A 27,327-nucleotide genomic window follows, 5' to 3' on the forward strand; every position below is an offset into this window, starting at 1 on the left:
GGGGAACATCACTAGGAAGGTGCTGTTGCGCTCATGTCCTGCTTGTGGGTTCCCCACAGGTAGCTGATTGGCCACTGGACTAGATGGACCCTTGGTCTGATCAAGCATGGCTGTTCTTAAGTTGAGAACCTTTCAAGAATAATTAATATGTTGGACTACTGCTCATAGCTATTTCCATGCAGTGTCTTTATCCATCAAGCAATATTCACGTAGAAAGCAAAAGAAGAGGGCAGGGTCTTTTCTCTCAAATCACGCTGGACTTCCCCTTTCCCAGTGCCTGTGTCCATCTGCAAAACCAGTGTTAAGTGAGAGACTGACCTCTCCACTATCTCAGCAACTCTGAACTTGGGGGGCAGGAGGGGGGTGCCATTGGTAACCTGATGAGTGAATGGATGGAGCCCTCATTGTAAACAAAAACTGGAGTGATATCCTAAACCCTATGGTTTTTTGAACACTGTAGTTCATCAATTTTTAGGGTTTTATACTCTCCTCCCCCTGCTTTAAGGGAGGATTGTATTTTTGCACTCTGTATGAGCTGGGTGAACTGGGGTGCTCCCTCTTGAACAAGTAAGGGAGAATGACTGTGGCCCTCTGGCCATCCCTGTATGGCTCAGTGCTAACTCAGTGGCTTTAGGCAAGTTGTTGTGTGCCTTTCCACAGCAATGTCTGCTATCATTAAAAATGCTTAGCAGAAAATGCACAAGATAGATAAATGCTATATATAAAAGAAAGGGGTCAAGCAAATGAGCTTTGAAGCATGTTGAAGAGAGATTTTAGAATGGCAGAGTGTGCAAGCAAGATGTCTTCCCTGAAATAATTTCTTGCCAAACCTTGTCCAATGCTTCAACTCCATTTGTTGCCCACCTCTGAGAGAGTGTTCTGCGGCTTGTGCTGCTCAGGGCACAATAGACACTGGTTTTGTAGAGGCTATACACTGATGTTATTGATTGAAAGTTGATTGAAATGAAGAGAGACTGTGTTGACATTTGTGATTTTCATTGTGATTTCCTCCTTCCTTCCAGACACAGCAGTAAAATTTCTGGAGAGAATAGCTTCTGAGCTTGGCCTACAGTGTCAGAAAGTGGAGGTAAGTAATGAGAAACCCTTGCCCCTCTCTGGATTCTGTTGGGATTCTTGATTAACCATGCCTGGTTTGCTCTTGCATGGTGTCTCTATGCTTATGACTTGAGAGGGGAGATGTCTTTAATTTCCCGTTCTACAGGTGAAATAGGGTATCACAACGGTACTTGGTGTTTACCTCCATTCTGTCTGCTTGTTCTGCGACCATGAGGAGAGATTCTTCACTAGCCTTTTTAGAATGTATAATGTTACTCTATCATCTGGCTAACAGCTTTTCTACATGAGGCATTTATTGTGCACTGGTGATTCCTTACTCATGGATGTTTACAGGGTCTTTAGAGGACATCATGATGCTTTCTGTTTTGCTTCTATTTATTAAGAGCACTTTTTCTGGGCGGTGGGGGAGAGTGGGGGGAAATGGGGTATCACTTACGATGATGAAAGAAAAGGTATTTTTTTTTACTTGTTTATTTGCCCTATTCCGCTAAAGCACAGCACCACCTAGAAGTTATATAGAGTGAAAGCAGGAAAGGAAAAGTTCTTTGTGTAGAGCTCGGATCTGAATGCTGCAACAAAATCAAAAGTAGATAAAGTGTAGAGAAGTTTTTAAGCAGCAGGAATAAGATGGCATTGGCAAACCCTTCAAAAGGTTCCTATTAATAATGGGTGAGATGTAGACCACAGTGTTGGATTCCAAAATTTGGAATTGCTGCATTATGTTCACAGCCCAACATTGTTTCCTTGTGGCCAGAGAAGTGGGTTCTATAACACTTCTCCAGAGGACACTTTTCCACAGTTTGGAGATCAGTTAATCAGTCAACTCCAGTAGTGAGAGAATAATGTCTTTCGATTTGTTAATCATGTAAACTCACTCTGAGTAGGTTGGTGACAATAATAATCTCTTTACACAAATCAATATTACCTATGGTACGACAATACTAGTAATTAAACCTTGCTCTTGTAAAGCACTGATGAGTGGAGCCATTTGCGTGCTTCCTGTGTTTGTCAGCACATATCGACATGTTGAAGCTTTCCCATATCTTACAGCAAATACTACATTTGCAAAAAGCTGTTGTGGAAGATGGTTATGTGAATATTCCTGAAAGGAATTAAATAATGCTGCAAGACTCCAGGCTTGTGGTTGGTAGCATCTTTTAAAAATGGCTGGCTGTCATGATAAATACTAAACTACAAGCATCCTCCAATTTTTGAAATGACTTATTTACAAGAGTCATTTAAATTAATTAATGAGCATCCAGTAATGTTACCTTTCTTGCATAATTGTTTTCCCCCCCTTGTAACAAAAATGTATTTAGTTTGCGTGACAATCATTTTTATCAACTATCCAGCACACGAAGCTGGAAAGGTCAGGGTGGATCTGTTCAGAAATAGACTGGGTACCTGAAATAACAGATTAATGGGATAGCCAGCGAGCTTTGCAAGGGATTACAGACTGCAAGAGGTTTGTTACATATAATAAAACAACCGACCAGAACTTTTCCCTCCACATGGCTTGATCAGAGTGTAGGAGACCGTAGGTACAAAATAGAAGTTACATCTTCCATATATCGAATTACCCTAAGGAAGAGCCCTTAAGGTCCGAAATGTGTTAGATTTTAGAATAAACTATATCCTTGGTGCCACCACTTTGCCTCTGGCTTTTTTGGCATCCATTGATCAGATGATTCCCTGGTAATAAACCCATGCCCATAGTCCCCATTCCCTAGGACTCAAACATGTTCCAGACTGGCAATGGAACCATTTATTTATTACATTTCTAACCCTCCCCGCTTCCTCCAAGGAGCTCAGGGAAGCCTGCATGGTTCCTTCTCTCCCCTCACAGCCACCCTGTGAACTATGTTAGATTGAGTGTGTGGGACTTGGGTCTCTCTAGTCCTTGTCCAACACTCTAACCACTATACCAGATATCTACACAAAGAATGCTTACAAGTTTAAAATAACATAACGTACAGCCTTCAGTTCTCAGAAACAGGTCCAAAGTTGAATAGAATCATACGACTGATGGTGAATAACACTCTTGTTTCAGTAATGAGGCCTCTTTCACCTGGCACAGAAGCCACTTCTCCATGGTGCAATCCCACAAAGCTGCATGTGTGAATGATGCAACTATGTGGGCTGGGATTTCTCCCCTGTGACTAGCACCCTCACTCTTGGCCCCATATATTTGCAGCATTCACATGCAGCTCCAGGCTGCTTGGGATTGAACCATGGAGAAGTGGCTCCCATGATGCTGCAGCTTTATATGAAAGAGGCCCTATATAACCCAGAGCTCTGGGGAAAAGAAACTTGTGGAAAATGCCAAAGAGAACAGCTCCTGAACTTATTAGCTTGCTACAGCACAGAGTGGGTAGCTAGAAGAGGAGAGTATGATCCCCCCCCATTTATGCTGAGTGAAACTTAAAAACTGAGTAACTTAAAAAGAGCTAAGTTGCTGATCTCATGTAACATTCAGCACAATGGGTAAAACCTGCACCATCTTCCAGCTGTCCAGTCTCTGTGCTATATCAAGCTGATAAGTTTACTAGCTGTTCTCTTAAAGAGCTTAAATGGATTCTGACATGACACATGGTCAGGTCACTATGATTTTTTTCTGCATGTTTGTAGCTAGTAAGCTTGGAGCCTTTATTCTAAGCAACTGGAATCACAAGAAGCCAAATTGACTCGAGTATACACCAGGCATCACGAAGAATGGGTATATATTATGTGAAAGGTTATGAGAATGAGCATTCTGGACTCAAAAGACAACAAACTGACCAGGCAATTATGAAAGTTATCTGAGGTCTAATACAGTCATACAGGAACATAAAAATAATTCCATTGGATGGTATAATAATTGAAAATTGGTTGAGTACTATGACAGCTATCTATAAGCATCCTGCAAGTGTGAAGAGAAGAGGGTTGCCATGCTGTTCTTTGTACTACTGCACAAGTCACATGATGCTAAACCTAATACAGCAGATAATGCTGTTTTAAAAAATCAAAGTGAAATTTGGTTGTTCAGAAAATCTTGGAGAGAGAATAAATTGCAGATTGGTAGGAAAATTGACCGGAAGAGTATTAAACAAAACACTACTAGCTGCGTGCATATATGGATGCAGTTTCATCTATCTAGCTTAACTATATAGGCACTCCTGTGCTTGTTTCATAACTATATTCTGACCATTATAGCATCAGCATTATTTAATCAGTCTAACTTCTGAAACCTCTCTGGGTTGGAAAAAGTTTGGAAATCAAGTGTGTGTGTGTGTGTGTGTGTGTGTGTCGGTCGGTCGTCTGTGTGGACCTACATCTGTAGAAGCATCTCGGAAATGCTTCTGCAGGATCATGTGCATTTGGATTCCGAGGTTCACGTTGATTCTGCCTACAGTGCCATGTGTCCCATCTATTCCTTCTCTTCATGATAAACAAACAAGTCTTCCCTGATGTGGTGCCCTCCAAATGTTTTTGATTACAACTCCCAGCATTCCTGACTGCTGGCCATACTGACTGAGGTTCATTGGAGTTGGAATCCAAAACTTCTGCAGGTCACCATGTTGAGGAAGGTGGTAATGGACTTTATTTAGCCTTGCAAATAAATCTATGAAAGCTACTAGTCCATAAAGATTTTTTTCCTGTCCCCTTGCCAACATATGGCAAACGTTGAAACAACAGTCTTCCAATGGTTTTCCTGTTTGGTCACCTAAAATCAAGGTTTAGTTTCCTACAATATCAAGTGGCGATGGTGTAAGCCTGGGTTTGAACAATGTCACCATTAGGGCATAATCTGATGCATGGTTAGACAGAAAAAAAATCCTACAACTCCCAGCATGCCCCAACCAGCATGATTGACTGGAGGGATGCTGGGAGTTGTGGGACATTTTTTTTTCTGTCTCAATATGCATCAGATTGTGCCCTTAGGCTCTAGCAACCTTGTCTTTTTCCTTGTTTTAGTTAATGGAATGTTTTTCTTGCCATTCTAAAAGAAAATAATAACCCCCTTTCAAGCACAAAAGCACCACAAACTGTTCATCACAAAAAGATACAAGACCGTTTTAGACAAAGTGAAGAAATTAGCTCAAGAACACTAACAGTGCTTAAAGGTGCAGAAGTCCCTCAAGTATCTCACGCAGGTGATTGGGTCTTGGCACAGTTAGGCAGCACCCCTGAAATTGTACAGATGCAACAATGGGTGCTTCACCAGGGGGGAAGCTCTATCTTGGACAACGCAGTAGAAAAGTAGTGCAAACAGAAAGGAAAGTCCAGTCCTGAAAATATGAGGAATGAATGGCTGGCCCATTGCACAATATGAAGCCATTTAGATGGAAGTGATATAATGCAAGGGACCATGAGGGATAACCTGTTTTCTTTTGTTTTCATAAATAATACCACATTTTCTCTGCCCTAAAGGAACTCGCCAAAAATGCTATTTAAAAACAGAAGCAAAACTGAAGGGTTACAATGTCATTTAAAGAACCTGTAAACCACAATGAGTAGGGAATGCTGAGCACACAATAAATGCCTTGTGCAGGAAAGATCCAAAATGATGCTAGAAAAATATGTTTGTAAAAGGCATTGTGTCTAAGCTTCTCAGGAAGAATATGGAGGTGACTATTTGGGAGAGATGTTCTCCTGTACAAGGGAACCTTCTACAGAGTTTCCTCTTGATACAATTTCAAAGTCAGGCAGAGCAGTCCCAACCTGACTTCATTTTCTGTTGCAGGTCTGCCCTGGCCGTGTGATCACCATTTTGACCTGGAAAGGCACAAACCCACAGCTCAGCTCCATCTTGCTGAATTCCCATACAGATGTTGTGCCAGTGTTTGAGGTTAGGAGGGTTGATATATTGGAGGTTCAGGCCTTTCACCTTGCTTTTGGGAAAAGGTGGTTGTGGTGGTACGAATGTGTCCTTCTCTAGAATGCTTTGTAACCATCAGGAAATGTTTTTTATTTATTTATTTATTGCATTTCTATACTGCCCAATAGCCGAAACTCTCTGGGCGGTTTACAAAATTAAGACAATTCAAAGTATAAAACAACAGTATAAAACCATAATATAAAATACAATATAAAAGCACAACCAAGATAAAAACAGCAGCAATGCAAAAATACAAATTTGAAATACAAATTTAAAACAGCAAAGTTAAAATTAATTTATACACTGTTAAAATACTGGGAGAATAAAAAGACCTTCACCTGGCATCTAAAAGAATATAATGTAGGTGCCCAAGCGAACCTCCTTAGGGAGCTCATTCCACAGCCGGGGTGCCACAGCAGAGAAGGCCCTCCTCCTGTTGCTCCAGAAGAGAAAAGGCAGTGTTACGGTCCAACAGATAACCCTCCATTTTGAATCTCCAGATGATGCAGGTTATTGTGCTCATGTAGGTGTGATACATTTTCATACGCACATCATCCATACTTGGGATGAGGTTAGTCGTATAACAGAGTTAACACACTCTTGGAATGAAAACAGATGGGGATTGAGAATACCTTTGACTGAATCCCATAATTTCAATTTAAGGGAGGCCCTGAACTTCAGATTATTCCAGTCCCCAGGTTTGTATGAACAGAGTAGCACCTATAGGGAAAATGAAGTAGCTGTAAACCTTTGGTTTCTTTTTTAAAAAATTAATACTTTTATTTATTTTCCACAAAGACAAGACACATAAGGAAAGGTAAAAAAAAAATACAAACTATACAAACTAAATCACAACGCAAACATCTACTAAAATAAATGCAAATACAAAAGGATATATTCCATTTAAAGTGATCTCCATGTCAGACGGCAAATAATTATTTCTAGTTAACCAGGTCCGGATTACATAAAAGCAAGCAAATGTATATAGCAAAGGCAAAGATACAAGTTATATATAAAATCTGCATACAAATATATAATCTTTTTGCAGCACCACCTTTGGTTTCTTTAATAGCCAGTGACAGTTTACAGAACAGCTGTTCTGAGAGGGCATTTCTAGATTCAAAGCATTACCAAACCATACAGCAGAATTTGGATCCCAAGAATTCCTTGCCCCCAAAGGAGGGAGCTAAATAGCATTCCTTATCGTTACATTATTATCTGGTATTGTTAACCACTGAGATCTCTTGGGATGGGGAGCAATGGGCATTTCCTCACTGGTTCTCTCAGCTACAGACTGTGCCAGGGCGACTTTCCCACAGATGTTTGCTTATTCTCAGTTGAGCTGAGAAGATTGGGGAAGGGCATTGTTCAGTGACAGAGCACATGCTTTGTGTACCAGAAGTGTCAGGTTCGATCCTGGACATCTCCAGGTAGGGCTAGAAATGACTCCTGTCAGGGATCTTGGAGAGCCACTGCCAGTCAGAGTTGGCAATACTGAGCAGGATGGGCCTGATCCTGTGTCCCTAAAATCTGCTTCACTCTGCAGCCAAGTCAGACTGGACTGAATCTGTGAGCCATGCAAACGTCTTATTGCAGATTGGCTGTTGCAGCTGTTGCTCTCTTGGATGGCAGTGGGGACATACTTTTGTTTGCCTTTGTTACAGAAATGATTTGGCACTGAGATAACGCTTGATTCTGGGTAATAATATGTGTCTTTCCAGACAGGACTTGAGGTATGATACTAAGGCTGATTCACAGTCAGCTCTTCAAAGATCCAACGAAAGATACTGCTCAAGCTAGCAATTTTGAAGGATGATATCAGTTTGCTCTTAACAGAAAGCTGCACTCAAGGGCTTTTCTTTTGCTGCGTTAGTCAGGCTGTTCCATGTGCAAAGCCTTGTGTTCTCTTCCATGCTTGTCCTCCTGAGGTGTGTTGTGTGGGTTTCCTCCCTACAGGAATATTGGCGCTATGATCCCTTTTCAGCCTTCAAGGACTCTGAGGGAAATATCTATGCACGTGGAGCCCAAGATATGAAATGTGTCTCTATCCAGTAAGTGCAGCCCCATGCCCTAAGTATGCATGCGTTTATAGAGAGCGCAGCTTTGTGCATTTCGTCCTGGAGAATGCTAGAAGAGAAGAGAGATGGCGGAGAGGATCATTCCATCCTATCACAGTTGATGCAAAGTACCCATTTCAGTGATGTCTGTGTCCATCCGTAGCAAATGGTAAACGTCAGTGGACAAGTTAATCCTAATTAACCACCATGTCCATGTTCTTATGCCTTGCATTAAATAGCGATCAGTCCGGTGCCCAAAAGGTAAACTGCAATAGGCAGACTTCTGACACATGTGGTAGCTGGCTGAATAGTGTGTGGTTAAAGCACGCAAGAAGGAAAGAGATGTGCAACCACTTTGACCATTTTACTATGGACAGCTTACGCCTGTTCAGCCCTGCAAGGCAAGTCTTAGGAGTGAGATGATTCTGAACCATGTAGCAGTGACTCCTTTGCATCATCACACCTGTTTTCTTTAAATCAAATATCTCATCTTTTTTTTTTTTATCTGTGTATGATTCTGATTGAGAATAGGCCAAGCATCTCTGGGTCCTCATCAGCCGCTAAATCAGGCTTCTTTCCTTTTAGGTACATAGAGGCCATCCGGAGACTAAAAGCTGAAGGGAAACACTTTCCACGAACAATTCATATGAGCTTCGTCCCAGGTGAGTAAAATAAAAGTATTTATTTATTGCATTTCTATACTGCCTAATAGTCGTAGTATATCCTGTGTAGCTGGTTGCCTCTTAGCATTTGCCCAAAGTGCTAGGAGCAAAAGACGGGGTGATCCAGTCTCTTTGTTGGGGCGTATGTGTGTGGATACTCTTCCCACAGGCAAATTGCCTGCAAACTAAGCACCCCAGGGAACACGTAGAAGCTAGCAAAGTACTTAAATCTTTTCAGCGTGGATCAGCTGCAGAATACTTTCTCTGCATTGGTTTGAATGACAAGCAGTTTCTTTTTTCTTGGCAACAGCACACATTGCTGTCCCCAAAGGACACTCAGTTTAACTAGTGAAACAACATGGGAGGAGGAGGGAGGCAGAAATAAATAGGCAAAACAAGCACTTGAAAAATTACATCTTTTATCAAGAGAAAGTGGTTGTGATTTCAAATGCCTGATTCTTTCCCATTTACTAATATTCCTTGCCCTTAATATTTTCTGCTCCCCCGCAATTCTCTCATCCGCTTTGCCCAAGTTTTAAAAGTGCCAGTCCTTCTCCTTCCCCAGTTTTTTTTTTTTAGAGAGTAGAAATCTAGAGAAATCCAAACAGCTGCTCAAGGTACCATCACATTGTTAGATCAATGTTCTTTTCACCCAAGGACGAGATCCAAACAGCCCTTAAGCACGACTCCACCATTCCAGCGACAGAGGGTTCAAAAGCGCTTTATTGATTAGTAATCAAGGCCTGGTCTCTTCAAAGGGAGCAATCAGACAAAAGACATAGGGAATATGGTACAGTATTAAAGCTTTCAAGGGGCAGGGCCCAGTAGCAGCATTAACCAATCAGAACATAACACTGAGGCATAGCTAATTATGCTAAACAGTCCTGTAAACAATACCTTTGGCCTGACAGTAAGTTACAGAGAGTTAACTTCGACACAGACAGCTGGAGCCAGGACTCTTGTTTATATTAGTAATCAAGGATGCAAGGACGCACACAAGGAGACATTCTCATACAGGGCATTTTGACATTTTGCTTGGAGTGCAATGGAGATTTTACAGTTTCCTGTTAAAAATGGAGGTGGTTCTGCTAACATTTTCCCCCCTTTAAAGCAATTTAAAAATCAAGCTTGCTAACTTCTTTTAGATCATCTGTGGCTAAGGCTTCACAATACAAATACATTTGCTGGTGGATTACAGACTTTGCAAGATTTTTCATAAAAGACAAAATACAGGGAAGGCAAAAAGCAAGGATAAACAAAAATAATTACAATGGAACAAAATACAATGCAAGAAATCCCTCTTTTAACTACTCTATATTGGACAACTAACTAGTGAGCCATCTAAATAGATCATCAGTGGGTGGTTCAACTGCTTAATGAGGAAGGCAAATTGATAACAGACAACAAAGAAAAGGCTGAAGAGCTTAATTCCTACTTTGCCTCGGTCTTCTCTTAAAAGCGGGTCTATGACTCCTTCCTGGAAAAAGTGAAGCAGAAGTTTGAGGAGGCAGGATTGCAGTTTGAGATTGATAAAGAAATGGTCAAAGAACACCTAATTTCCCTGAATGAGTTTAAATCTCCAGGGCCCGATGAACTGTATCTAAGAGTAATGAAGGAGCTAGCAGAAGAACTCTCAGAACTCTTGTCTATTATCTTTGTAAAATCATGGAAGATGGGTGAGGTGCCGGACGACTGGAGGAGGGCTAACGTTGTCCTTATCTTCAAAAAAACAAAAAGGAACCTGGGAACATGGGAACTACAGACCAGTCAGTCTGGGAAAATTCTGGAGCAGATTATAAAGAAGTCAATCTGTAAACACCTTGAAATCAATGCAGTGATTACTAGAAGCCGAAATGGATTTGTCAGGAGGTGTAGGGAACGCTGATCAAATTTGCAGATGACACAAAATTGGGTAGGATAGCTAATACTCTGGAAGACAGAAACAAACTTCAAAGTGATCTTGATAGACTGGAGTGCTGGGCTGAAAACAACAGAATGAAACTTAATAGGAATAAATGCCAAGTTCTACATTTAGGGAATAGAAACTAAATGCACAGTTACAAGATGGGGGACACTTGGCTCAGCAATACTACAAACGAGAATTGTTGTAGATCACAAGCTGAATATGAGCCAATAGCACAATATGGCTGCAAGAAAGGCAAATGCTATTTTGGGCTGCATTAAGAGAAGTATAGCTTCCAAATCACGTGAGGTACTGGTTCTTCTCTATTCACTCCTGGTTAGGCCTCACCTAGAGTACTGCGTCCAGTTCTGGGCTCCACAATTCAAGAAGGACACAAACAAGCTGGAGCGTGTTCAGAAAAGGGCAACCAGGATGATCAGAGGTCTAGAAACAAAGCCTTATAAAGAGAGACTGAAAGAACTGGGCATGTTTAGCCTGGAGAAGAGAAGATTGAGGGGAGACATGATAGCACTCTTCAAATACTTAAAAGGTTGTCACACAGAGGAGGGCCAGGATCTCTTCTCAGAATGCAAGACACGGAATAACGGGCTCAAGTTAAAAGAAGCCAGATTCCGGCTGGACATCAGGAAAAACTTCCTAACTGTTAGAGCAGTGCAACAGTGGAATCAGTTACCTAGGGAGGTTGTGGGCTCTCCCACACTAGAGGCATTCAAGAGGCAGCTGGACAACTAACTGTCAGGGATGCTTTAGGGTGGATTCCTGCACTGAGCAGGGGGTTGGACTTGATGGTCTTGTAGGCCCCTTCCAACTCTGCTATTCTTTGTTAACTTTCATTTACAACTACCGTAGGGCTCTAAAAGTCCTTGGGTAGAATCATAATATGTGTACACAATTCTGATATTTTGGCTTGTGTGGTGATCACAAGCTTTTGCAGGGCAGGAAGATAAGCTTTTGCAAAGAACATTTGGCAGTTGTGGAACGAAGCCAAGTCACTTATGAGTGGTAAAAGGCACAAATCCTTTCTTAAAAACATTTGCTATGACAATTAAAGAAACACTTGGAACCTACTAAAGTAAGAATTATCAAAATTACAACTACACAATCTTCACACACATGTAAGATAACTTTAGTGTCTTTTAAATGTTGGGTTGAGTACCTAGGTTGCTCCGTGCTGGTTTTTTCGCCTATGTTGCTGGTGGCTTCCGGTGCACCAGAAGGCAGATGAACTTTGCTTTGCCTGTGTCCTTCTGGCACAGGGGAGGCTTTATTTTAGAACAATGTGTCCATTTATCTGTCTATAATAATTTCACTTACAACTTACAAGTACAAAGCAGCAAGGGCTTTCTCAATCCTGGGGTCCTACTTTAAGCAGGTAGGCTGGAATAGGCAGGGTTCTTCTAACGACAATCTCTGGAAAGGTGCAGGTAACGATGGAGCTGGAAAAGAGAAAACTGCAGGGCAATTACATATTCTTGGAATAAAACATTTCCCAATTCCTATTTAATTCTTTCTTGTTCCCCCACTAAAAACTGAGAGGAAAAGCCAAACATTAGCTCAAAATGAAACAATTTAAGACTTTTTCTGACTTTAACAATGCAATTGGAAATACATCCACCCATTTCAAGGAAATTTCTAATTTAATTTTTGCTAGGGTCTCTTTTCAGGGTCCTATTAACTCTATCTGCCTACCAGACTGGAATCTTCATGAGATGCCAGCCTATTTTTAGGACAAAAGTGCCATGTTCTACACTACCTAAGAAGTAAAATAGCTTTCTAGATCTGATTTTATGGTTTCAGGCAAGAAAACCTGAACAAAAACAAGTAGGTGTTCAAAAAACTTTTACATTTCAACAAAGTCAATTGGATTCTTAAAAAAAGATAACAAGTCCATGTCTGCAGAGGCCTCTCTTTTGATGCATTTACAAATGAAGCCAGTAAAAACAATTCACTGTGCATTTATATTCTTTGGCTGATTCAGGGAGGTCATGACAGGGAGGTCATGATGATTCTTGGCACATCAGGGGTAACAAATCCCATCTTTCTGGGTTCTCGAAAACTTAGAGTTATTGTGCTAATTCCAAGTCTTCTTTTTCATAAGGTGGATTCAAATACTGAGAAATGGGCTAGCTCCAATTATGGCAGCTCGCTTGTAGACAAATTAGCCAATTCTTTTGGCAACATCAGGGCTTTTAACAGATCAACTGTTAATTCTCCATGGGTCACTGCTCCATGGGCAGTCACAAATCTTCTTTCTTTCCAAATCTGTCCATGTGATATTTTGAATCAGTAAATATAGTCCTTTGCCTGAAACAAGCATCAGGGCTTCTGTGCATACTACGAGTTCAGCTGCTTGTTGTACAATTGTAGCTGGATCCATCAGTAAACAACTCGAGGTCATCATATAGGTCTGGGCGAAGTTTGGTGCCAAGTTGCAAGACTTCAAGGCATTCATGCTCTGGAACTTCTTTTCTTTGTAGTTCAGGTATCAACGTGGCAGGATTCAATGAGGCAAGCCTTGGGTCCACGAGGAGGTTGATCTCATATCTGGACTGGCAGGCAGGGTTCAGGTGTTAGCTTCTGCCACTGTACTCCACTGGTCTGTGCCACGTTTTTGGCACAGCACACTTGAGGCTGGTAGGGCAAACATAGTGATGCAAGCTGGAGTTTTTAATTGCTTTAATCATTTCACAAGTCCATTTTTAAAAAGCAATAGTTGTATTCTTCTTCTGGCTTCTAATTTCAAAGGATACTGATGCAAGAACACAGGGGTGCTTTTAGGCTTCAATTGTAGTTGCATTTAGGGCTCAGGCTCAGGGCTCAAAGCATTTCAAAAGTTCTATTAGGCCAAAGTTAGAATATCTCTGCCCCAAAAAAAGAACCACTGGGCAATTTTCAGAACACAACGTTCAAAACACACACAAAAATATAGCAATTCAGTATTTCCAATCTTCATCAGCAGAGGATGCAAGATTGTCCATTCACTAACTTTTTCAAGGCAGGGCTTCTTCACCCCCCTTTTCTTTCTGGTCAAAAACCATGCCACGTACACTAACCTTCAAACACTTTCCTTTTTCACTACGTTTCAACTTCTCATCTTCTTCACCTCTGCTATTCACATACTTTACTCTTCTTCAAATCAACTTCACTTCAAATCAACATCTTTGCAAAACAACCAAAACAACCTTTTTAAAAGTCTTTCAAACTATCTCTTCTGCACAGCCTTCTCTCTCTCTCTCTCTCTCTCTCTCTCTTTCTCTCTCTCTCTCTTTTTCAGACATTTCTCTTATCCACTTTTAACAACATACTTTTTCTTTCTCTCATCTTGGCAAAACGGTTGGCAACAAGGACTTGAGCTTTTCAACTCAGGCAGTGAATCTTCAAAGCTATGGAAGACATTTCTTCCGTGAAAATGGGGTTCTACATTTTCTAATTATCTGAGGTTTGTGAAAGACAAAATACACAAAGTCTTCAAAATCTAAAACAAAAACTTTCACTGAACAAAACTGCTTATCTCTAGCTGCTAAGCATAGGAGAAGCAAAAAACACTAGGGAGGAGAAGGAAAACAAAAACTTCAAATTTCTTTCACTTGGGCCGGGTGGAAAACACAAACTGACAATTTTTTTCCTTTCATTTTAACACAACACCAACTTTTCTGTAATTCACATTCCAACACTAAAGGGCGATCCTTTGAGAGGTACATTTACTCAATTACATTTCTATGTTTGCAAATTGATTCCAATGACACAGCTGAAATTAACTTTGGATCAAGTTCAAAAAAATCCACAATCTAACATAAAAAAGACATTCATTCACAGTCACAAACATTTTTAACTCATTGTTACACTGTTACAGTTTCAAAATCTCAATTTCAATTTCAATGAAAGCTTTCCCAGAGACAACAACCCCAATGGGCTCGGGGACTCTTTTCCAATACTGACTATAAGCTTCCCATTTCTGAGGTCAATTGTGAACACCCACTCCCTCCATTTCCCGTCAGGGTCCATGGGATTAAAGGTTTCACTCACCAAATAGCCGTCTCCCGTCTTCGCCCTTTCTAATCACGTCTGATTGCAAATTGTTGTTGCCTGTTCCCTTCCATCTGTCGGGTGGAGTCGATTTTGTAACCTTGGCTCGAATGGTCCCGTCAATTCGGTCTCCATGTCTGCACAGTGCATGTTAACCTACTTGAGGCAAGAGAGAGAGAGAGAGAGAGAGAGAGAAGGCTGTGCAGAAGAGATAGTTTGAAAGACTTTTCTGACTATCTCTTCTGCACAGCCTTCTCTCTCTCTCTCTCTCTCTCTCTTTCTCTCTCTCTCTCTTTTTCAGACATTTCTCTTATCCACTTTAACAACATGGCTGATGCAGCCGTTTTATAACTCTCTGCAATCAGGGAAAGTGCCAGAGTCCCAGCAGATAAGGCGGCGGCAGCAGCAGCACTAACAGCTCTCCCCTTTCACCTCCTAAATTACACCAGGCAAATCCATCCATCCCTATTAATTGCAACCCCTGCCATACAAATTGTCACCACTGCCCCTGTCTGCTGTCAGTAACCAGCCTCATAAAAAGCCACCCCAAAGCCCTTTTGTGGCCTTCTTTGATGGCTGCTTGTTCGAGAGATGTTACAGATTAGCTGGAGGATCAAACTTCGTACCTGGTGGTTGTGCAGGTGGCTTTGTCTCTGGAGCCCCAGCTGGAAAGAGGCAGTCTTTGTAAGTCCTGGAATTCTTTGCCTCCCCTTCTACAGTATCACTCTTGGAACGCTAGAGGGCAGATACAGAGGATGCATATGCACGAGCAAGACGCTCCAAGCTAAACTATTATGTGCTGACTGAGGGCTGTGATCAGCTCTCCCGATGCCATTTTCTTTGATTAAAAGTAGCTGCAATGTCTCCCAGTCTGGATCTGGGCCATGGCACTTGGGGAAAGGAGCTACGCATTTCCTCTTGCATCGTTTCCCTGACTTAAATTGACCTGCTCCCCAAGCTGCTGCTATGAACTGCAGAGGGGTTAGAAGTCAGATACAATACAGGTACCTTTCTTCTCCATAGCTTTGGGTAGGATTTAAATTGGGGGGGGGGGAAATGCATGGTAAGACATCAGGGGGAGCTAATCATAGTTCTCCCATGGTGTATCTAGTCTGTCCCTCTATTGCTGCCCAGTTACACCAAAATATGGATACAGGCTATTCCTGCGGCCTTTTCAGTATTATTCTCAGTTGTGACTTCCTGGCCCTTTGAACAGGTAGGCAGGTTTCTGCTTGACAGCAGAAAACAGTTTGTGCATCACAGCTCTGAGGGCACAGTTCTCAAGAGGCCGATGAATAGCTTTTGAAGAAAAAGGAACTGTTTATCCTCCATAAATTGTTCCAGGGCCAAGAAGTGTCACCGCTGTGGACTGAATTGCCATGGGCAAAAGATCTCTAGCTCCCTGTGGAGAGTTCTGCATTGCAACAAGCTTTTGGCTCCTTTCCACACTGGAATGTATAGATTTAGCTGGTCTAGAGAATAAAGCGAAGGGGGTTATTTGATAATTTACTTATCTGGTTTCTCATTTTTTATGCAGATGAAGAGATCGGGGGCCACAAGGGGATGGAAATGTTTGTGAAGAGACCTGAGTTTGCCACACTTAATGTTGGCTTTGCCTTGGATGAAGGTGAGAATTTTGGGTCGTGATTGTATAATAGAACCAGCCTGTCTGTTTTTGATTTTCCTCTTGTTAAAATTATTGCTGGCGATTAGCTGGACTTCTTCCTCAGTGCTTACTATTGCCTATGTGAGAGAAAGATCCTCTGTGGTTATAAGATTCATCTGTACAGTTTTGGTGAAGATAATTTAAGTTTCCTGGCATAAGGACAATGGTATCTTCACCTGCATGAGATTAATGAATGCTTAGCCACTTAGCTGATGGCACGATTCCTTCAAAAGGTGTTACAAAAAACCTAATGCCTGGCTCCCTGATGCCGCACCCACACGGCTCTTCACTCCATGCCCCTTTCAAGAAACATTACATTAATAAAAAAGAAAAATGTTAGGGTGCCAGGTTCTCCTTCCTGTTCCTGAACTTTCCACTGGTCAGTTGTTGAGCTGGCAGGAAGAAAAAGCAAGGCAAAAGGGGAGAGGGGAGAGAAAGAGCAAGACTAGAGGCAAGGCGGGGTGAGAAAAGTGAAGTAAAGAGGTGGAGGGGAGAGAAATAGGAAGGCTAGGGGCTAGGAAGCGGGAGAAATAGCGCAGAAAGGGGCAGGGAGAGAGAAATAGTGAGGCTAGAGGCTGGGAGGGGAAAGAGAGAAAGAGCGAAGGGGAAAGGTCTGTGGATTTAAAAAGATTCGGCGGGCTAGGAAGCAACTCTTTGCATTTTCCCCTCTCTAGCCTCATTATTTCTCTCCCCTACAACCTCTTACCTAAACAGCCCCACCCCACCCCGTAGCTATAATGTGACTAGCCACATCTCAATGAAAGCTGTTTTGTAGTGGTGCTCGCATCAGTTTTTCAAATTCCCAAATGTACCCACAGGTTCAAAAAGCCTGGGGACCCTGAGCCTGTTGCATCTTTTAACTAAGTTTGTTTTTTGCTGCTGCTATTCTCTGTCTTCTCCCAGGTCTGGCGAATCCAACAGACAATTTCACTGTATTCTATGGCGAGAAATGCCCATGGTGTGAGTAAGATTTGGGATTCCATCTTTCTCTCTCTCTCTCTCTCTCTGTCTGACTCTGTCTCTCTCCCCCTCCTCTCTTTATTTGTGGTTACTTCTGATCTTACTTTTTAAAGTCCTGCAGCTTAAGATCTGTAGTAAAAATGCAGGATGAACATAATGTTTGCATATGTTTCTTTCCCAAGAAAAGCATGGATTCTCCTGAATGCTTTCTGTGGTTTTCCATATGCATGTCTTCTCTAAGTTGTAGGGCTTCTTGGAGGAGCCAAAAGAGATAATGAAACCAGCCTCCTCTTGGAATTAGACTAGCATTTTATCATTCTTAGCCCCAGCTGTTTTTCACTCTCTCAGAAGATTATAATCTGTGGATTCATTGTCACAGTTACAGTATATCACTGGAATCAATTTGTAAGTTTAGACAGTCACCTCTTGTTTGAGGAATTTTGTACCTCAGGATTTTCAGTAGTTCTGAGGTACAAAATTCCTCAGAGGTGATTGTCTAAAGATTCTGATATTCTACAGTTAATGTCTGAAATTTAGTGAAGGTCAACACTGATCAAATCCTAGGGAAGCAGTGGGAATCCTGAACCATTGTCTGATGGCGGTGTAGGATGAGATGTAAGCCCTATATTGTAGAGCAGCCTTCCTCAACCTGGGGCGCTTCAGATGTGTTGGACTGCATCTCCCAGAATGCCCCAGTCAGCAGAGCTGACTGGGGCATTCTGGGAGATGCAGTCCAACACATCTGGAGCACCCCAGGTTGAGGAAGGCTGTTGTAGAGGAACAACCTGAAACCTGATCCTGATAAGACAGGTCATGTTGATTGGGGTTCAGTCAACCCAGTGTTAGACAGTTTGTGTTGGATGGGATTGTACTCCATTTTAAGATGCAGGTTCACAATTGGGGGTGCCTCGTGATCTGTCACTGTTTTGGATGCTCATGTGGTAACATTGACAAGGGATGCTTTTTACCACGCACACTAGTGGTGTCCTTTCCTGAAGAAGACAGACCAGGCCATGGGCCTTCATGGGATAGTAAACTCAAGACTAGATGAATATATTCTATGTAGAACTGCTCTTCAATAGTGTTCAAAAACTTCAGTTGATCAAAATACTGTCCTTGGACTGCTGTTTGGAGCTCACCAGACAAAGCTTTTTACTTTGGTCCTGTACAATGATCACTTGTCTTCCTATTAGTTTAGGTCCATCCCAGGAAAGCCCACCTGTCATTATGTTCTTTTTGCTGCCTTATTAAAAGGTAGCTTTTACGAAAGTTTTTGGAGAACGCTGAGGGCTGATGAGTTCCTTTTTTCTGCTTTAATGCACCATGTTATCTCACTGGCAGTTTTTATCACTGTTTTTGTTTTTATTGCCTTGCTGCCAAAAATTTATCAGCTTGCTATTGTTTTTAACATTGTATTATATTTTCTTATTTATTGTGTATTGTTTTATTTCTTATATTTTATTTTACTCTAAGAAACAGTCCAAGCGATATAGCTGAAAACCATGTGTGCAGCTTGAGCTTTGTGGATACTTTTGCTGGAAAAGTTCACTGCTGAAGAAATAAGCCCACTATTCAGTTTTAAAAGTAGCTTGCCTCTTAAGCAGAAGGGACTGAGCAACAAAATCAAACTACACTTCAGCAGCTACATCTGGTTTGCCCCTCCAAATGTATATTCGTTCTTTGGATCATGGTACACTTCCTGTAAAAGTTATGATTGAACTAGTTATCACTTGCTGTGGTAGCCAGGTATTAAGATGTTGCTTTGCCTGCCTGTCTTACATGTTCTCTGCCTCGGCTTAATACCTGCAGGGATTAAAGTGAAGGTAGAAGGGAATCCAGGACATGGATCCAGATTCATTGAGAACACAGCTGCTGAAAAGATGGTAAGAGAACGGCCTCTGTAAGGGTTAGGGGCAAGGTGGGGTGGGAGGTGAAGCTGCTTGTATATAGGGGGCAGTGGAGAGTGAGTTGCTTAGATCTAAACGCAATCCCTTCAGCTGCCTGAGTGGATGTTTTCATTGACATCTCCCTGTTTCCTGTAAGGCACAGTCTAGATCAGAGACAAGCAATCTGTGGCCCTCCAATTATTGTTGGATTCCCAACTCTCATCATCGTCAGTCAGCATGGCCAATAGTCAGGGATGATAGGAGTTTTAGTCCAACCACATCTGGAGGGTAACAGTTCTCCGCTTGTGGTCTAGACTATTCCCCTACCACCCTGTCTAAATTTTCTGAAGGAAATATGACTTCATCTTGTCTGGCAGGGAGCACTAAAGGGAGGGGGGGATGTAGAAGCACTGGCCTTGAGGGAGAGGCTTGTTCTCTTTACAGCTGATGCCATCCAGCAGTTGAGCCATCTTAAAAACATTCTGGCATTTGCTCATTAGGATGGACTTGTGTATTCATGTTTCGATTTCATTGCCTTGACTTTTGGACTTTCCTATCCATAGCACAGAGTGATCACTTCCCTCCTAGAGTTCCGAGAACGTGAAAAACAAAGGTGAGGAAAAGCCCCTTGTGGAAGCCTGACCAGGTTGGGAAAGGGCCATTCTTGATCTCCACCATTGCTCTGCTTGCCGTTACTTATTTCTTAAGAAGTATTCTGTTTGTCTGCAGAAGCTCAACAAGAGAAAAGTGCTTTGGTAACTTGTAAATGAGCTGGCTAATTGTGGCGTGCTTTTCCATAGGCAGATACACAACATGTCCCACTGCCTAGTTTCCTGTTCTTTAAGCATGAAAGGTCATCTGACAAAAATCAGGTTCCCTGGAGTTTGGGCTTTCCTTCCTGTGTCTGCCATTGACACCCTACCTGGAACTGGACTGATCGTCTCCCTTAGTTTGCTCTATTGTAAAATAGACCTTGGAACGCTTAACCTTAGTGATTAAGGAGACAATCCTATGCATGTTTTGTTTAAAAAAAAAGTCCTACAACTCCGGCATGTCCCAACCAGGAAGGCTGGCTGGTGGGATGCTGGGAGCTATAGGACTTTTTTTCTGTCTAAATATGCATAGAATTGTACCCAAAGAGAATAAGCAATGAGCTGCAAGGCCCTGGTTCTGATCCCAGCACTGCCATAACCTCACTTGGGCCTGGTTCAGACAACATGCTAAACCATGCTGCTTAACCACAAAATAGTTAAGGGAATGCATGCATTCCATTAACCGTTTTGTGGTTAAGCAGCATGGTTTAGCGTGTTGTCTGAACCAGGGCTTGGTGTCCCAAGACAAACCATTCTCTCCCAGCCTCCGATCTATAATACTCAGATAGTAATATTGCCCTGCTTTGTATAACTCCTGTAAGGCTTTTGATACAATATAAATGAAACTCCTTGAGCAGTTAGGAAACGGTGTTATCTAAATACAAAGTATTATTTTGTTAACTAAGAGCGTTTATGTTTTATAATTAGCTGCATTATTATTTCTTACCTTGTATTATTTGCTATTAATCTACCTCTCATTTTTAATGTGCAAAGGGCTTTCAGTTTTTAGCGTGCCCTCAGAACTAAGGCTGAGTCCTGTCTTAGGACCAATTCTAGTGCTCCTCTACTGCACGGCTTGTTACGGTCTGAGACTGCTTTGAGCAACACATCTGAGATACAGATCCATGTGCATCAGTTCTGTATAGGATAGGGCAGGGCTGCTCTATTGTCATCCATCACACTGGGGACAAGTATAATATAATATTGGGACCACAATACCTGTTGGAACGCCTCTCCCGACATGAATATACCTGGTCACTACGTTCAACATCTAAGGTCCTCCTCCGGGGGCCTACTCCGAGAGAGTGTGGCAATGAGGGACAGGGCCTTTTCGGTGGTGGCCCCCAGACTATGGAATTATCTCCCTGACGAGGCTCGCCTGGCGCCAACGCTGCTATCTTTCCGGCGCCAGGTTAAGACTTTCCTCTTTGCCCAGGCATATGGCAGCACATCTTAATCACGCACATGTTTATTTTAACGGTTTTTAATGCTTCATGTATGTATGTTCTGTGTTTTAGAATTTTAAATTTTGTATACTTGTTTTTATCTCATTTTAGAATTTCTGTAAACTGGCCAGAGAGCTCTAGCTATGAGAGCGGTATATAAATGTAATAAATAAATAAATATAGAGACCCAGAGTGGGGGCTTGTGTGTGTCCAAGCCCAATTGTAAGGTATTGCACTCAGTATTTTGTGGATGGGAATATTAGCTGCCATTACTATTGAATATGCCTATGATTATTAGGGATGCTTAGAAGAGTGAGCTGTAGCCCCTGAACATGCTCTTTCCTCAATCTCTTAGGAAGAATTTTAATCCAGAGTTTCTTAGGAAGAAATTTAATCCAAAGTTTCAAAGTGATGGGCTGAAAGATTCGTTGGTTCTTTCTTTCCCGACAGGCTGAAATCAGAAAAGCACCTTACTTTAGGTGATGTAACCTCCCTCAACCTGACCATGTTGAATGGGGGCATCTCCTTCAATGTGGTCCCCTCTGAGATGTCCGCTGCCTTTGACATCCGCATCCCACCCACAGTGGATTTAAAGGTACAGTACCCAGTTGTTGAAAACAACAGATAGGGAAATGGTGACCAATTTTTAGTCAGTGAGTTGTTGTCTAGAATATGCTGACCAGGAAACTGCATGGAATGTATATTGGTTATCTCCACTTCTTATATTAAAATTGGCTGAAGCATCCCAAAAATATTGTGAACAGTTAAAAAAAAGAGGTAATTTCCTTGCACTGATTACAATTGATAATATGAGATGCCTTCCACCTCCACCTATGAAGGTGACTGTGAGCAGCGGTGAAGTCTTACATTTTGAAATGCAGGCACTCATCATGACAGTTCCCCATAGCCACGCCCCCAAGGAGGGGTTAAAAACGCAGACTGCTGTGTGTTGATCTATATCAGCAAACCAGTTCTAGCAGTTTCTTCTCCACCAGGAGCAGGTATCTTCTAAAAGCTGCTGGGTCTTAATTGCCCATCCAAGGCCAAGCCACCTCAAAATACTTCACAACAAGGAACAATAGATTGTTGCTAGGGAAACCCATTTCCCCGGCAGCTACTGTGAGGATTGGAGTCCATCTCAGAGGGAACACTGAGGGGAATGGCAGATGATGTCAGCATCTCTGCTAATAAAAAAAGTGCCAGCACAGCATCCTGCAAGCCCTGGCAGCATTACACCACTGGCTGGAAGCACCGGAGGGCTTGTTTTCTTCGCCTTGCGCTTCCCTCCAAGAGCTTTGAATTCTAGCGAGCTTGAAGACTTTTCCCATTGTACTTTCCTTCCTTCTGCTTGGAGGATCTACTCAGGTGGGAGAACAGGACACTCCTGCAGAGGCTGCAAGAAAGGAACCGCCCAGAGAGCTTTGGCTATTGGGCAGTATAAAAATGTAATAAATAAATAAATCAGCTGTCCAAGCGCAGTCTTAAGCCAGCATGGTTAAACCAAAACCTGCTGCTTATAGGACATCCGATTGCTACATTTATGGGGAAAGAACTGGTTAAATCTGGCAGGAAGGAGTGCAGGGGATTACGTGATGAACTGGGAGCATTGTAGGGTTACAAGGTAAATGGAAATCAGAATCCCTGGCCAAGAATCATTCTGGAGAGCCTGGATGCTCATATGTTGGTTTGTCTCTGCTTTGCAGGCGTTTGAAGAGCAGCTCACAGCGTGGTGCCGGGCAGCTGGCGAAGGTGTTACCTATGAATTCCACCAGGTAACTGCAGAGATAAGGGAGCCTTCCAGCAGCCTGATGCTTCCCCTTAGATCTAGGAGCATAGCTGAATTCCTTGCTTTTGGCTATAATGCCTTCCGTGCTGCTGCCACTGCCTCTCTCTCTCTCCTGACCCCACGGGCCTTTTACTCCAGTGTGGCTGCCCTTCTGTTCTGCCTTATGAACCCTCCCCCCATGTCTTGCACTCTTGCTGCTGCTGTTGCCATGCCCTTGCCACAGACTCCTGCACTGTGGGTGCCCTGTTGCCTTTCCCAGTTTCACTCTCTGCCCTTTTCTTTGGGATAGAAATACACGGATCAGTCGGTGACCTCCACAGAGGAATCTGACCCCTGGTGGAAGGCGTTCAGTAGCACCTGCAGGGACATGTGAGTAAGATGCCATATTTCCCCATTCTTACACTCACTTTTTTTTAAAGACCCCTGTCAAGGCTGGTGGCTCTTCCATGTGCCAGACAGAGGGGGAACTATAAACATGACTTCATTTTTGGGGAAGCTGACATAATAGACTCCCCTAATAGTCTGTATGGAGAACAGGAGAGTAACCCAATGCCCCTCAACCTTCCCACTCTATCCTCTTCTGTTTCATCCGAGGTACCCTCTGCCCCATTCGTAAAGGTGTTCAGCATCTGAATTCTGCCTCCAAGCAGCTTAGAGCTCAGGGGCAGGAGAAAGAACAGGCTGACTTGGCAATGGGAATTCCCCACTCATGGTGCCTGCATCTCTCCCTCCTGTCTTGTCAGGAACATGAAGGTGAAGTGTGAGATCTTCCCTGCTGCCACAGACAGCCGCTATATCAGAGCAGTGAGTATCAATATATTTCCTGTAGGCATCTTGCCAGTGGATTACGACTCTTCTGATCATTTCTTCTTCTTCCACTGTGTTGCAGGCAGGCCACCCGGCGATTGGCTTCTCCCCCATGAACCGCACACCCGTGCTGCTGCATGACCACAATGAGTTCTTGAATGAGCAGGTCTTCCTTCGTGGGATTGACATCTATGCCCACCTCATCCATGCACTGGCCAATGTCCCTCCTCTGCAAGCAGAAGCCTGAGGGAGGGATAAGCAGATAGCAGCAGTCTGAGGGAAAGAGAAACCAAAGAGAGACACAGGAGCTGGAAGTGTGTGTTGCTTCCTATCGTGACACAGGACCCTGCCAGGAGGACACAGGTCTTGGAAGTTGTGATTGAGGACTGATAGCTTGTTGTGGTCTGCTGGTATGCCAAGACAGACTGTGGGATGCCAGCGTATCCCTGAGGGACACAAGGAACAAACCATGCTAGAAGCAGAAACCAGATTACCTAAAGCAGGGTTCTGTAGGTGTCAGTGACTGCTTCTCGGCTCCTTACTGAAGCACTTAAAGACCCTTGTCTCCACACAATCCCTATAAGAAGACCACCTTTCCCAGTCTCTCTCATCAGTACCTATCCATTTGGAGGATAAAAGGATAATCTTCATGGCTCCTCAAGCACCAGGTTTGAAGGACCGAGGTTCCCACCCCCAAAGTGTCTTGGGATGCATAGCAAAGCGTTATTGCCCTCCCAATGGCCCCTTCCATCCTACTCTTCCCTTTCTCCAGTGCTGCACCCTTCTGCCAAGGGATTCCCATATGAAAAAAGCATCCCTTTCCCATCTGCCAAACCCAAGAGCAAAGCAACTGAAGAAGCAAGGGAAGTCCTAACCTCTGTGCATAATTGAGTTTCCCCAGGAAGTTTGCTTCTTTTGGGCTGCTGTTGACGCCTGGCTGCTCTTTGTTATGAGGCATGCCCAGCTCTACTGTTCTAGAACAATTCCATGCTGTATGACACTGGGCAAATCACCTTTTCCCTCTTTGTATCTCATGTTCCCTTCTTGTAGAGGGTCACGAATGATGGCCCTGGTCCTTTGCCACATGTGATTCTCCAGTGGAAAGTGATGATTCTGAAGAGAAGATGACGGGGAACCTAAGATACTAAACGATCCAGAGTAAAGAGAAGAAGCAGGTTTGGAGGGGGAGATAGCAAATAATATGGCCTGCTTCTGCAACCCTCATTGGAATGGAGATCTCCATGAATTTGTACTCAACACCAGCGGTGCTAACTGCAGCATGCTGCCTTAATTTTTCTATTGAACTGAAGTCTTAACAAATCACTGTTGATGAAACAGATGAGAACTGAATGAAGGAGGCTTGGTCAATGGGACAGCCATCTCTTCCCCCTAAGAATGCCTGTGGGAACAACACTATGTCATGATATACCATTGTCCCCATGGGGGCATTCTGTCCCAAATTACAAAGAGATGCCACCAGGCTGCTAAGGGCAGCCAGATAAGGTAGTTTTAAAAGGAGAAGGACTTGGGCACTTCATCTTTGATGGTAAGCCCCCTGCCCCCCTCCGAAAGTTTTTAGAATTTGTCTGCCCCCTGAAAGTTGCTGATAACCTCCCTTTTACAGGGGATGAATTGTCCTGCAAAAGTGGCATTCTACCCAGCTTTAAATCAAATTCTTCATTTGGATTAGAAAGTGAGGCTGCTCTTCAGAGCTTCAATGTTGTACCCCCCTATCATTTCTCTTGGGTTGGTGTTTTTTTTTAATATATAGAAAAAACAACTTCTTGTGAATATTTTCATATACAAAGCCATTCCTCATCTATAGATACATGATCAAATCTGCACTATTTTAAATATTGAATTACTTCATCTGGATTAAGGTCTAGCTAGCATATTCTCTATAAACTGCACTCACAATTACTAGCATTATACATCAACATGTATTTAGGGAATGGGGGGGAATTACTCTATGTTCTCTCTATTAGCCATATGTGGCTTGAGCACTCGATTGGGGAAAGTCATGACACTTCAATTTGAAATAGATAAACAAAAGTTCATCCACTTAAGTTCAGTGGGAAAACATGGGCTCCACAGTAAGTCTTGTGTCCAAAAATCTTAAAAGCCAGGGAAAACATATAAACCAGGCTATTTTAAAAAGCCTACAAAATGTTGCTGATTTTTACACCACAATTCAATGCATGTTTACTTAGAAGTTTGACTCATTATGTTCAGCAGAGTTTAAACCCTGGTAAATGTGCATAGGATTGTAGCCTTAAAATCAATGTGTGGAAATGTGAGTTCTAGAAGCTGAATAAGTTATCTTTGTGAGTGATCTATAATAGCAGTCTCCTGATAAGACTCTCTTTGGGGAAAGTGGGAACTAGAGGTTTGTCTGCATCAACAAACCTATGTTTAGAATTGCTTTGTTCAACCTTATTTGCCAGCTTTTGTACTGCTCCTTCTCTCAAGTGCATTTAGCCAAAAAAAGAGGAAGACCAGCTTCCTGTTTGAATTTCAGCAGGTCAAACCCTTTGGAATTCGAGGTGCCACATCCCATCGCCTGTAAATTTACTTGTCACGATGCTGCCTGTATATGGATCGGAAAGCCTTAGTTAATGGCATGGACTGCAGAGTGCCCTTAGTCAGTTCTGATCCATGAATTGCAGGTGCAGCCAGAGAAGATGCTTCTAATGGAGAAGGGGAGGAAAGGCTGATGTGGATCATTGTTGTATTCCTCCTTCCTTTCATTGGTACACAGGGTTTATAAACTTAACAATTCTGGCATCCTTGATTTCAAAGGGCACAATCAACCAGCAATTTCTCTTATGCAAGCTCCATTAAACATCCTGGTGGCTTGTGATCATCTCCCTACTACCAAGTGACACAACTTTTCACAGGTAGAACCTCCAAAATCTGCATAGCTTTGAGCACGTGAAATCTCTGTATCTTCGGTACACATTAATATATGTACTTCAGCCCAAACAAATATCTAAAGTTGCAAGGCATGGCCATGGAGATCATTAACCCTATCTTTTCATCCTGAGCATTTCCATCTTCCACATGTAGACTGTATCCATAGGTTTATCTGTTTGGCAGGTCTGACTGTTTAACAACCAACTCCTCGTCCTCTGTAGTTTTATTTTCTCTGATTTGCTTGCTGTCTAAATGGAGAAACCGGTTTGTTCAGACTTAGAAATGCGATATGACTTACAACTTGCTTACGGTATCCAGTGTCGAAAGGAAAGGAATATATGAACATGATTTTAAGAGGAAAATATAATTAAGATATTAAAGTATATTTAGATTTCTAAAACTGAAAATGTGCTAACTTCATCAACTTGGGGAAGAAGATACATTGAACAGGGATACCCTATTTCTTCGATTCTAAGACACACTTTTTCCCCCATATAAACATCTCTAAAAATGGGGTGCGTCTTAGAATCGCAGGTGTGTCTTAGGTTTTTGTTTCTGTTGGTGGTACTGAAATTAGTGTGTGTCTTACAATCGATGGCGTCTTATAATCGAAGAAATGCGGGTAGTTTGGATCCTTATTTTCCACCAGATGGCGCACTGCACCTTA

At 42.5% G+C, this 27,327-nt stretch overlaps 1 protein-coding gene across 4 annotated transcripts in view; it reads left to right on the forward strand.

Moving 5' to 3' along the window:
• ACY1 (aminoacylase 1) overlaps positions 1-27,106 on the forward strand; it is a 36,028-nt gene extending 8,922 nt beyond the window's left edge. For all 4 annotated transcript variants that reach the window (XM_063121126.1, XM_063121130.1, XM_063121128.1 and 1 more), the window contains 13 exons: positions 1,023-1,087; positions 5,801-5,905; positions 7,892-7,986; positions 8,578-8,654; positions 16,142-16,231; positions 17,174-17,230; positions 19,040-19,113; positions 19,680-19,729; positions 21,605-21,749; positions 22,858-22,926; positions 23,230-23,309; positions 23,684-23,744; positions 23,830-27,106. In XM_063121126.1, coding sequence (XP_062977196.1) covers positions 1,023-1,087; positions 5,801-5,905; positions 7,892-7,986; positions 8,578-8,654; positions 16,142-16,231; positions 17,174-17,230; positions 19,040-19,113; positions 19,680-19,729; positions 21,605-21,749; positions 22,858-22,926; positions 23,230-23,309; positions 23,684-23,744; positions 23,830-23,994 — 1,133 coding nt within the window. In that variant the 3' untranslated portion in view covers positions 23,995-27,106. The remainder of the gene's footprint in view (positions 1-1,022; positions 1,088-5,800; positions 5,906-7,891; positions 7,987-8,577; positions 8,655-16,141; positions 16,232-17,173; positions 17,231-19,039; positions 19,114-19,679; positions 19,730-21,604; positions 21,750-22,857; positions 22,927-23,229; positions 23,310-23,683; positions 23,745-23,829) is intronic.
• Positions 27,107-27,327: the final 221 nt, after the last annotated feature.

The sequence above is a fragment of the Elgaria multicarinata genome, chromosome 3 (assembly GCF_023053635.1).
Source record: "Elgaria multicarinata webbii isolate HBS135686 ecotype San Diego chromosome 3, rElgMul1.1.pri, whole genome shotgun sequence".
In the NCBI taxonomy this organism is placed as follows: Eukaryota; Metazoa; Chordata; class Lepidosauria; order Squamata; family Anguidae; genus Elgaria; species Elgaria multicarinata.